The sequence below is a fragment of the Schistocerca cancellata genome, chromosome 2 (genome assembly GCF_023864275.1).
Source record: "Schistocerca cancellata isolate TAMUIC-IGC-003103 chromosome 2, iqSchCanc2.1, whole genome shotgun sequence".
Classification (NCBI taxonomy): Eukaryota; Metazoa; Arthropoda; class Insecta; order Orthoptera; family Acrididae; genus Schistocerca; species Schistocerca cancellata.
In genome coordinates, this window is record NC_064627.1 from 840191013 (window position 1) to 840204005 (window position 12993).

The 12993-nt window shown below is 44.2% G+C and overlaps 1 protein-coding gene across 1 annotated transcript in view; it reads left to right on the forward strand.

Moving 5' to 3' along the window:
• Positions 1-12993, forward strand: part of LOC126159174 (uncharacterized) — a 520900-nt gene that overhangs the window by 368287 nt on the left and 139620 nt on the right. Inside the window, exon 3 of the mRNA XM_049916497.1 lies at positions 6839-7131. Coding sequence (XP_049772454.1) covers positions 6839-7131 — 293 coding nt within the window. The remainder of the gene's footprint in view (positions 1-6838; positions 7132-12993) is intronic.

Below are 12993 nucleotides of genomic sequence, written 5' to 3' on the forward strand. Positions count from 1 at the left end.
AACACTGGACTCGCCACCAGAGCCGGGGCATCGCCGGTAACCAGAGCACCGTCCACCATATACAAAAAGAGGACCGTCAATTTATCTGCGCTCGAATCTTACGTCGGCCGGCATTACGCCTGTCCACCCGAGCGGACATCGTTTTGCTCCAAGCTCGCCTAATAAAAGTCGAGGCGGCAACTTTATTGCAAGCTCATCCGGACCTTTTACTCTTTCATTGCCAGCTATAATCAAATCTTACCGCACTAACTTGTATTTATGACGCAATTAGCGCTGGCGCCACGCTATCCTATTACCGTGAATCCTGAGAATTATTATTGTCGGACGTCACTTCTCGGACCCTTGGCAATTACATAACTTTTCTTTATATTCGTAGTGAGGCGGTCTGTGACTCTGTGTTTAGTGTCAAGCCCACAAATGCGAAGATTCGAAAAAGTATGAAACATTAGGGTTGAACGTCCTTCCGACGACGACGGGGCACTAACTCGGAGTGAGGAACGATGGAAGAGGAAATCAGCCGTGTCCTTTTCAAAGGAATTGTAAGCGTCGCGTCGGGATTATTCACCAGGGATGAAGCAGCTTGTTACAAAAGCTACAACCTAACCAGAGGTCCTCATACGCTACCTGCAGGATGCGCCGAAAGAGTAACTGTCTTTCTGTAGTTCTTCCACTCGCCTCTTCTTCTTTGTTTCACTGACGTTTCTGGTAAATGCACTGGAATTAATACGGAAACGGAAGTTGCACTCGTATCACAGTTTTGGAGAATACTGCCTATATTCTAATATCACTCACTCAGATTTGTTGGCGGCCGGGTTGGCCGAGCGGTTCTAGGCGCTACAGTCTGGAACCGCGCGACCGCTACGGTCGCAGGTTCGAATCCTGCCTCGGACATGGATATGTGTGACGTCCTTAGGTTATTTAGGTTTAAGTAGTTCTAAGTACTAGGGTACTGATGACCCTAGAAGTTAAGTCCCATAGTGCTCAGAGCCATTTGAACCATTTGAACAGATTTGTTGGACACTGTTCACAGTCTGGAATATCCTTTAATTTGCAGCGAAATAATATAATATAACTATACCATACCCAGAATTCTTGTGTCTAGCGAATAATGTAATCGAATACCCGTTGACGTTCGGCAGAACACAGTACTGTCAAATAAACTTGAATGTCACCCCGTAATATACAACCGCAAGCCGCTTTTTGTCGCCTATATGTGAGGGCTAATCTCATGAATTACTGTATGATATTTGATGCGGTTTCCACTAATAAACTGATTCATGAGGACATTTTGTCTACATAATTCATTATCTCTAAAGCTAGACGCGTCACCAGGCGCCAGGGTGGGTCGCTAGTGGCGAGTAAATGGATAAATTAACTTCACAGGCTTCCTGTATCTTTATGACACTTTTAATTCCAGAGTCGTTTATCACTCTTCACGATTCACGTAAGAGTTAACTCCTATAGCCCACTTTTGGTCTGTGGTGTGCTACCCATACCCCTTTCTAATCTTAAGAACGCTATTAAAGTAATTCATGATTATATGAATACATGGTGTCAATTCTTTCTGACACGTCCGATTTAATAATATAATAAATATAACCTACAGATGAATTTATTCCTATAAAATTTATCAACTTTGGTAGCTTATTCGTAAGTGTTGAACCTATAGCAATACTATGTTTCTCTCACACATTAATATTTATAACAATATTCTCTTTTTTATGGGTAGATCACGTAACTAATGACGATGTACTGAACAGAATAGGAGAGAAGAGGAATTTGTGGCACAACTTGACTAGAAGAAGCGAGCGGTTGGTAGGACACATTCTGAGGCATCAAGAGATCACCAATTTAGTATTGTAGGGAAGCGTGGAGGGTAAAAATCTTTGAGGGAGACTAGAGATGGATACATTAAGAAGATTCAGAAGGATGTAGGTTACAGTAGTTACTCGGAGATGAAGAGACTTGCACAGGATAGAGTAGCGTGGAGAGCTGCATCAAACCAGTCTCTGAACTGAAAATCACAACAACAGTCATAATTACTTTCCTTGGTAGTCGTTTTGAATCTGCATCAAACCAGTCTCTGGACTGAAAATCAGAACAACAGTCATAATTACTTTCCTTGGTAGTCGTTTTCAATGACCTTGACACAAATAGGAAAACGAGAGATGGGCATCTAAGTGTTATTTTTCTTCAGCAGTGTGTGCCCAATATATCAGTCAAGTGACTCATCGCTTTCACACTGTGGGCGTGAGACTGGACACAGCTAAGCCTCTCACATGAGACATACAGGCAGCAAAGTATTTGTCTCTTACTCCATGCTCCCATCCATCAATCTTCAAAATTCGTCCTGGACGTATCCTAAATAATGGTGCAATCTTGTTAATCGTTGGTCCGTGTCGCATTCCTCTTCAAACTTCTTCCGCGGTCGACGTTTCGATCCCTCTGCTGGGATCTTCTTCAGGATTCCTAAATGCCTTAACGCTGTAAGAAGACAGTGGTGCACTCCTTATAAAACGCTTTTCTCTCCGTGATTTTTCAGACAAGCGGAGTTGTCGGGTAAAATCATCGGGCTGTCATTTGTGAGCTGTCGACAATGGGTAAATACTGGAAGCAGGTACTGAAAGAGAGAGGAATCCAAAATATTATTGTTGTTGTGCCGCCTCAGTGGTTTCCTGATAGTTGTTGCGCTCCTTGCTCTCTGTGGTTGGGTGTTCACGTGTAGATCTAGAAGACAGCAGTTGTTATCCCTATTGAAAGAGCATTCATTCTTCGATATTTCAGGTAGTTCTCGGACGTTCCTTCTGTAATGATTACTTTCTCTGGCTAACACTCGCATATTATTATAAATTCATAAGCTGGTCACATTAGACTAAGTGTTTCGCCACCGTTGATTTTATATTTTGTGGCGTGCTCGCCCTTTAACCATTTCTTTTTTGTCATTCCAGTTTCACCTAAATATACCACATGCCACTTCATAAATTCTCGCAGTGTGGGGGAGGTCGAACACGTCTATTACTGGTGGGAGGAAGTATTTTTTCTTATCTTGACTGAAAAAAGTAGTCCTAATGCCATCCTTCAGAAGAATTCTACCTAGGCGGCCATTTACTCTAGAGACAACCGCTACTCTTACAGCATGTGCTGGAGAGTCTTCGTTCTTCTGCTTTGCATTATTATTATTGTTACTGTTATTACTGCTTCTGGCTTCATGGCTACCCGCTGTCAAGGAAGGAAACACCCACTCACGGCGATTGAGGAACATAAATAACTACCAGGAAACCACCGAGGTGGAACAATAATAATAATATTTTGGGTTCCTCCTCTCACTCAGCATCTGGTTTCAGTATTCACACGACGACGACGGCCCAACAGTGGCATACTGTAGATTTTATACACATGTTTTCCGAAAAAGCGCGGGAAAATAGCCTTTTATACCTGAGTGTGACTCTGTCTTTCGTTAGTATTCAGCCATCCAGTGACACCAGTGCAATACTGAAGAAGATCCCAACAGAAGGACCGAACACTGGGCATCAAAGAAGTATGACGAGAAACATGACACATCCAAAAGGCTCAGATGATGTTACTATCAATGACAACGCCCATGAAAGCCTGCAGATTTAAGTATCCTTAATGTTCATGAACTAGCGCGTGTTATTGAAATTACTAATGTAATTATGTTAAATTGCTCTTAGACAACGCTCTCTCTTTCCACATTAAAGATTGTCACACTTTCGAAATGTTGTTCTCTCTAAGAACATCCCAGAGTAATGCCTAGTTTTACAATAACAGTCTCAGAATCTACGCAACTCCATGTCCTGTGGTATCGTAAATTTCACTGACTCGTCCTTTGCGCTCTATCTTAATGGTCCTGCAGAGCTACAACAAACCGTTTCGCCATCCGTTACCACGGTGATAGCACTCTTTGCTAAGCTCGTCTGAGGCGTTGTAGTCGGCGAAATATTTTCTGTCCTGTGTCTCCAGATTCCTCTTGTACAGACTCGTCACAGATTGCGAATAAATGCTGGGAAAGTTACAGTGTGTAAGAAGTAATTTGCAACAAAAAAGCCAATCAGTGCTTCATTGTTACCAGACGTTCAGCGCTTGGCAGTGCTCCACTCGTAATAGTAACGTACTATATCCTTTCATAGAACAATCCACGACAACCAAAGATTTATGAGTGCTTCACTGATGTAAAAATGCTAGAGTGTGCATCGTTGCTGCTCCATCCTTCTGATGCTTTGGCTTATCCACGATAGTAAAAGGCTCGATCAATACATCATTATTTCCAGACGTGTTCCTCTTGTAGCAACACTGCACGGTACCTTATGGCTGCCTTGTCGCCTTCATTCTCATGCATATCCACGACAAAAAAATTATGATTACTGCTTCATTGTTACCAGGTATTCAGCACTTTGCAGTGCTCCATTTGTAACAATAGCGTACTCTACAGTGATACCTTTTCCCTCTCATTCTCAGCTGGGCAACTATAGATTTGCCCAATGATTCAGTGTAGCTACAAATGTAACTGTAACAATACTGGACTCTTCATGATTGCTGCTCCTTCCCTCTGATTATTCTACATCTACATCTACATGGATACTTTGTAAATCATATTTAAGTGCCTGGTAGAGGGTTCATCGAACCACCTTCAAAATTCTCTATTATTCCAATCTCGTATAGCGCACGGAAAGAATGAACACCTGTATCTTTCCATACGAGCTCTAATTTCCCTTATTTTATCGTGGTGATCGTTCGTCCCTACGTAGGTCGGTGTCAATATAATATTTTCGCATTCGGAGAGAAAGTTGGTGATTGGAATTTCGTGAGAAGATTCCGTCGCAACAAAAAACGCCTATCTTTTAATTATGTCCAGCCCAAATCCTGTATCATTTCTGTGACACTCTCTCCCATATTTCGTGATAATACAAAACGTGCTGCCCTTCTTTGAACTTTTTCGATGTACTCCGACAGTCCTATCTGGTAAGGATCCCACACCGCGCAGCAGTATTCTAAAAGAGGACGGACTTGCGAAGTGCAAGCAGTCCTTTTAGTAGGTCTGTTACATTTTCTAAGTGTCCTGCCAACAAAAGGCAGTCTTTGGTTAGCCTTCCCCACAACATTTTCTATGTGTTCCTTCCAATTTAAGTTGTTCGTAATTATAATACCTAGTTATTTAGTTGAATTTACGGCTTTTAGAGTAGACTGATTTACCGTGTAACCGAAATTTAACGAGTCCCTTTTAGCACTCATGAGGATTAAATAACACTTTTCATTACTTAGCGTCAACTGCCAATTTTCGCATCATTCAGATATCTTTTGTAAATCGTTTTGCAGTTTGTTTTGATCTTCTGATGACTTTATTAGTCGATAAACGACAACGTCATCTGCAAACAACCGATGACGGCTGCTCAGATTGTCTCCCAAATGGTTTATATAGATAAGGAACAGCAAAGGGCATATAACACCACCTTGGGGAACACCAGAAATCACTTCTGTTTTACTCGATGACTTTCCGTCAATTACTACGAACTATGACCTCTCTGACAGGAAATCACAAATCGAGTTACATAACTGAGACGATATTCCATAAGCACGCAATTTCACTACAAGCCGTTTGTGTGGTACAGTGTCAAAAGCCTTCCGAAAATCCAGAAATACGAAATCGATCTGAAATCCCTTGTCAATAGCACTCAACTCTTCATGTGAATGAAGAGCTAGTTATGTTTCACAGGGACGATGTTTTCCAAACTGATGTTGACTGTGTGTCAATAGGTAATTCATAATTGTTGTGCTTGTATACGACAACAATAGATTTGATCTGTCAATCCCACCTGGTAAGGACCCCACACCGCGCAGCAATATTCTAACAGAGGACGAACGAGTCTCTTTAGTGGACTTTGTTGCAGCTTGTAAGTGTCCTGCCAATGAAACGCAACTTTTGGCTCGCCTTCCCCACAATATTATCTATGTGGTCTTTCCAACTGAAGTTGTTCGTAATTTTAACACCCAGGTACTTAGTTGAATTGACAGCCTTGATAATTGTACTATTCACCGAGTAATCGAATTCCAACGGATTTCTTTTGAAACTCATGTGGATCACCTCACACTTTTCGTTATTTAGCGTCGACTGCCACCTGCCACACCATACAGCAATCTTTTCTAAATCGCTTTGCAACTGATACTGGTCTTCAGATGACCTTACTAGATGGTAAATTACAGCATCATCTGCGAACGACATAAGAGAACTGCTCAGATTGTCACCCACGTCATTTATATAAATCAGGAACAGCAGAGGTCCCAGGACGCTTCCCTGGGGAACACCTGATATCACTTCAATTTTACTCGATGATTTGCAGTCTATTACTACGAACTGCGACCTTTCTGACAGGAAATCACGAATCCAGTCGCACAACTGAGACTATACCCCATAGGCTTGATTAGAAGTCGCTTGTGAGGAACGGTGTCAAAAGCTTTCCGGAAATCTAGAAATACGGAATCAACTTGAGATCCCCTGTCGATAGCGGCCACTACTTCGTGCGAATAAAGAGCTAGCTGCGTTGCACAAGAACGATGTTTTCTGAAACCATGCTGATTACGTATCAATAGATCGTTCCCTTCGAGGTGATTCACAATGTTTGAATACAATATATGCTCCAAAACCCTACTGCAAACCGAGGTCAAAGATATAGGTCTGTAGTTAGATGGATTACTCCTACTACCCTTCTTAAACACTGGTGCGACCTGCACAATTTTCCAATCTTACTGTACGTGATTGGTGCTGTGTCCTGCCTTTGTACTGCCACTGCGGACTGCTGACCTCTGGCCGTGATGTTTGCAGGAGCAGCTGCGGCCGCCGGTGTACAACCCGGAGGACTACGCGGCGGCGCTGCGCAAGTGGGGGCGCCGCGGCACGGGGGGCGCTGCGTCCGCCATGCCTGGCGTCGCGGCGCTGGCGGCGGACGGGGGTTCCCCGCGCGACCACCACCGCCGGCACGGCCACAGCCACGGCCACGCGGCCTCGCAGCACCAGCAGCCGCCGCAGCAGCAGCCCGAGATGAGTCTGCGCCAGTTCAGCAGCGCCTCGGAGCTGCTGGCCAAGCTCAGGGCCGACCTCCGGCTCGCATACCCTAGGTGAGACATTCGGGCTGACCACTAATGTTCATACAGTTCGGAATTAATACGCTCTTGAAAAATGGAGATCTCTAATGTCATGCGTAATTCTTGCACGGGGCACCAATGGAGGTCAGTAAAGCTGTGCTGTGAACAATGTGGGGACCGCATACTGAACATGGATACCACCAAAAACAATAAATAGACCAGTTTATTACAATATCCATCATTATTTTGAGACTCTTCAGGCAGTTATACACAGACGGAAAAAAAATCGCAACACTAAAAATAATTTAAGAATACATTTGTCTAGGGAACATACGCTACTGGCCATTAAAATTGCTACACACGAAGATGACTTGCTACAGACGCGAAAATTTAACCGACAGTAACAATATGCTGTGAAATGTAAATGATTAGCTTTTCAAAGCATTCACACAAGGATGGCGCCGGTGGCGACACCTACAACGTGCTGACATGAGGAAAGTTTCCAAACGATTTCTCATACACAAACAGCAGTTGACCGGCATTGCCTCGTGAAAGGGGGAGAAATGTCGGATTGTAGCCTATCGCGATTGCTGTTTATCGTATCGCGCCATTGCTGCTCGCATTGGTCGAGATCCAATGACTGTTAGCAGAATATGGAATCGCTGGGTTCAGGAGTGTAATACGGAACGCCGTGCTGGATCCCAACGGCCTCGTATCACTAGCAGTCGAGATGACAGGCAACTTATCCGCTTGGCTGTAACGAATCGTGCGGCCACGTCTCGATCCCTGAGTCGACAGACAGGGATGTTTTGCAAGACAATAACCATCTGCACGAACAGTTCGACGACGTTTGCAGTAGCATGGACTATCAGCTCGGAGACCATGGCTGCAGTTACCCTTGACGCTGCATCACAGACAGGAGCGCCTACGATGGTGTACTCAACGACGAACATGGGTGCACGAATGGCAAAATGTCATTTTTTCGGATGAATCCAGGTTCTGTTTACAGCATCATGACAGTCGCATCCGTGTAGGGCGACATCGCGGTGAACGCACCATGGAAGCGTGTATTCGTCATCGCCATACTGTCTATCACCCGGCGTGATGGTATCGGGTGCCATTGGTTACACGTGTCGGGCACCTCTTGTTCGCATTGACGGCACTTTGAAGAGTGGACGTTACATTTCAGATGTGTTACGACCCGTGGCTGTACCCTTCATTCGATCCCTGCGAAACCCTACATTTCAGCAGGATAATGCACGACTGTATGTTGCAGGTCCTGTACAGGCCTTTCTGGATAAAGAAAATGTTCGACTGCTGCCCTGGCCAGCACATTCTCCAAATTTCTCACCAACTGAAAACGTCTGATCAATGGTGGCCGAGCAAGTGGCTCGTCACAATACGCCAGTCACTACTCTTGATGAACTGTCGTATCGTGTTGAAGCTGCATGAGCAGCTGTACCTTTACACGCCATCCAAGCTTTGTTTGACTCAATGCCCAGGCGTATCAAGGCAGTTATTACGGCCAGAGGTGGTTGTTCTTGGTACTGATTTCTCAGGATCTATGCACCCAAATTGCGTGAAAATGTAATCACATGTGAGTTCTAGTATAATATATTTGTCCAATGAATACCCATTTATCATCTGCATTTCTTCTTGGTGTAGCAATTTTAATGGCCAGTAGTGTATTTAAGTGATTAGCATTGCGAGATCCCACGTAAATGTAAGCACGAGCTAAGCCATTGCAAATGCGAAATGCTGCTACATTAGTAACTGGTGTAACCGCGAGAATGTTCAGTGCAAGCATACACACGTGTATGCATTGTGTTACACAGGTGCCCGATGTCAGCTTTTGGGATGGAGTTCCATGCCTGTTGCACTTGGTCAGCCAATAAAGGGACGGTTAATGCTGGTTGTGGATGACGGTGGAGCTGTCATCCGATGATGTCGATATGTGCTCGACTGGAGACAGTTCTGGTGATCGAGCAGGCTAAGGCAACATGTCGACACTCTGTAGAGCATGACGGGTTTTAGCAGAGGTATGTCGGCGAGAGTTATCCTGTTGAAAACACCCACTAGAAAGCTGCTCATGAATGGCAGCACAATCTCGGTGCGTTGGATAACCACGAAAGGGCTTGAGACCACGGAAGTCACAAATGGTGGTGGTTTGGGGTCACTGAAATTCATCACACAGGGCGTCTTGCTCGGAGCTGCCCTTGAAGCAACTGGTCCGTAACAGTTAGTTGTGTCACTATTGTGACAACTGCTGCTCATATTGCTGCTGCAGATGCAGTACGGTGCGACAGAGCCATGCGCCGAACACGATGGTGTTCCCTCTCGGTTCTGCCACGTGATCGTCCGGAGCCGTGTCTTCTTGGGGAGGTACATTCTCGTGACCACCGCTTCCAGCGGTAATGTACAGTGGCTACATTGTTGCCACATCTTTCTGCAGTATCGCAGGTGGCGCATGCAGCTTCTCGTGGCCCTGTCCCACGACCTCGTTCAAACTCAGTGATATGTTGACAAACGCCTCCTTGTCACCTTAAAGGTATTCTTTACTAACGTCAACTCATCACCTCCAATCTCATAGGTAACTAACGCTCACGACTTTCACAGCGTGTATTTAAAGCTAACCTAACCTGACTTGCTTGCTCATATTGGCACTACCAGCACCACTCTTATGCGACTGACGCGAAATTTGAATAGAATATCTTTCACATGTAGAAACACACCTACCAAATTTTGCTTATGTCACACAAATCCTTCTTCGTGTTGGGATTTTTCTTCGTCACTGTAGGTGCTGAAAACACGGCAGCAGTCGGCATTTATAAAAGTCATAAAAATTACTTGAGCCTCGAAGTCTCGTGTCAGCCTTTGCCACAAACACCATCGGTATGTGAAGGATAGGATTGTATCCGTCACATTTTTTGTGTGACAGAGGCTAACACCAGCCACCGAGGTTGACTTCATTTTTATGGCTTTTATTAATGTCGAGTGCTACCGTGTTTTCAGCACTTACAATCACATGCAAATGACCACAGATCTAAGTGTAACAACATAGATTGTAATAAATATACAGTTATGGCGATTTTGAAGTCATTTAAAAAATCTTACGACAATGTCAGCCCACAGCAAATACAAATCTGGAAAACAATTTGTTTAATTACCTGAACTTTAGCCAAGTTGTGTTATGGGATTAAGGAATACTGCATAACTCGTCCTAAAAATTTTCTAGCACGCTGAAAATGGATCAAGGAAGGTGCAGATGCTCATAATCTTGATAGGTAGAGCATTTACATTTAGATTCACATATGGATCACCACTCTCAAGATCAGCATCCTTTTATGATTCTACAAAAAGTGAAATACGAAATAGAATTTACACTGCACCTGGACATCTAAGATGTGAACGGGAGGTTTGATGAGTCACCTGACCTTGTCGTGTACCGAACCGCACACAAGCGGGCCTGTACATTCAGGCAAAGACCTGTTGTCGTTACCCAACACAGAGGAAAGCTGCTCTCAGAGCACATAGCTTGTCAGACGACGAAGGCCCACACGACGTCTTTCAGAAGACTGGGGATTCCATTCGTCAGACTTGGAGAGCGCTGTGGAGAGAAAAAAAGAGTAGAAAAACCCAAGGCACTACGCAGAAGCAATCTCTTCGAACGTCAGCGGAATCGTTAAAATCTTTTAACGTCAATTCTCTGGCATTTCCATTAGTACTCGGAAAGACGACTTTGCCTTATCGCAGACAGTTTCATCAGGTGGAAGAAGCGTGGTACTCAGCTCGTAAACTGTTTTCAATAATACAGTATCTCGGTAAAAATTCGGTCCGGTGTAAACCGCTGTATATCTGTAGTAAATTGACTGTCTCTTAAGCGATGGTTTTCCATCAGTATTTCATTTGAATCCATAAGGCAGTCGACACAATCCTTTCGTTATTGATCGTACACTTGCAGCACTCCACAATTACACGACACCAATCCATTACTTTTCCTTCATTAATCGCCGATGGCCCATACATTTCAGGCACTTCTCGGTGAGTTTTATTGCGTTAGGTGCTTTTGCATTAGAAAACGAAGCACTACCTTAATAGAAAGGCACTTGAGCTGTTAACCGTACTAACATTTTAAAGTACCCTCACACAAAGAGAAGTCACGAGCTGCTGTGGACATTTGAAACTTCGCTGCTCGCTCGAGGAGAATCTGTCTGTGTTACAGCGCAAGAAGACAAGCTTCGTACACCACCTGGTGTATTTCAGAATAGATTCTCGCATTGAAATAAAAAATGACTGAGTGCAGTCACGTAGGAATGAAGTATCTCGAAACATGTGAGGTTTCTAACTTACGATAGTGTGTGTCTGGTTACAGACAACCCCAATCCAACCGAAATCGTGTTTCTTTGTTCTTATGGAGTGGTAATGTTCAGTTGATTCTACTTCACAGCCCCTCACAATTATATCGCTCCCCACCGTGAGCAATTTAATTAAACACACGAATCTAATAATATGCAGCACGCCCATTCCCGCTAGTGACAGCTGCGACACTTCAAGGCATGCACAATAGGAGGCAATGTAAGTGTTGTAGCTAATGCAGTAAGTGCAAAAAAAATGTAAGTGGACAAGTGCGGGTAGGAACAGTGCTCTGAGGGTTCTGTACGAACTTAATTATGTATACAGACAGTTCATCCAATCCAGGAATCGAGAACGTCGACGATATTTAGTCCGCAGCTCGTGGTCTAGTGGCTAGCGTTGCTGCCTCTGAATCGCGGGGTCCCGGGTTCGATTCCCGGCTAGGTTGGGGATTTTCTCTACCCGGATACTCGGTGTTTGTGTTGTCCTCATCATTTCATAATCATCAGCATCATCGCCATTCGTGGCAGTGCCTAGATTGGGCTGTTTAAGAATTGGGACTTTGTACGGACGCTGATGACCGCGCAGTTGAGCGTCCCACATACAAAACATCATCATTATCATCATCATCGACGATATTTGCATGTTGCCGACATCTATACTGCCAAGACACGGGTCCCGGGAATTTCAAGACCGTATCAAAATCTCTAGAGTAGTTCACGAGACTAGCCCGGACACAAAAAACTACGAGCAGGATACTTCGGTTTATATGAGTATAGAGAGAGAAGTTTTATTTACTCACTAAAAAATGACTACAAGGTACGTTTATGTCGGCATGCAGTAATATGCGTATTTTTCTATTATCCTTTTGATGTTTTATCTCTTGGTGCACCCGACGGCAATGTTCATAAGCCTATGGTAATCTCTTTTCCTTGTTATGTGCGGTAAGCAATGGTAAATCTCTGGGGGCAGTCGCATCTCCACGACATAGCGAGGACGTGATTCTGCACGGCGTATCCACTCACCGACTATTGCTGTCCAGCAATGAAACATTACCTACATACGCTGTCACAAGATGTGTCAGCCGACGGTGACCTTACCATCAACACATGTTGCCCACGAAAACTAGCAATGAAGATTTCCCCAGAACCGAAGTACTAATGATAGTCCCATAGTTCGTGAAAAGCCGACAGGCAGCTCGACTTCGGAATCTTCCACATGTGAAATGATAATGGAATCAAGACCCTAAGTTGTCGACAGGCGTTGATATACGTCAATGGGGACTGTTGAAAATGTGTGCGTCGACCGGAAGTCGAACCCAGGATCTCCTGCTTACATGGCAAACGCTCTATCCATTTGAGCCACCGAGGGCACAGAGGATAGTGCGACTGTAGGGAATTATCCGTACAGAAGAAGAAGGTCAATGGCCGGTTATTATTAACTAAAGAACAGATACCATCTTCATATAGTTAAGGCTAAACGGCCATTGACCTGTCGAAAGAACAGATACCAACTTCATATCTTCCACATGTAGTGAAACGT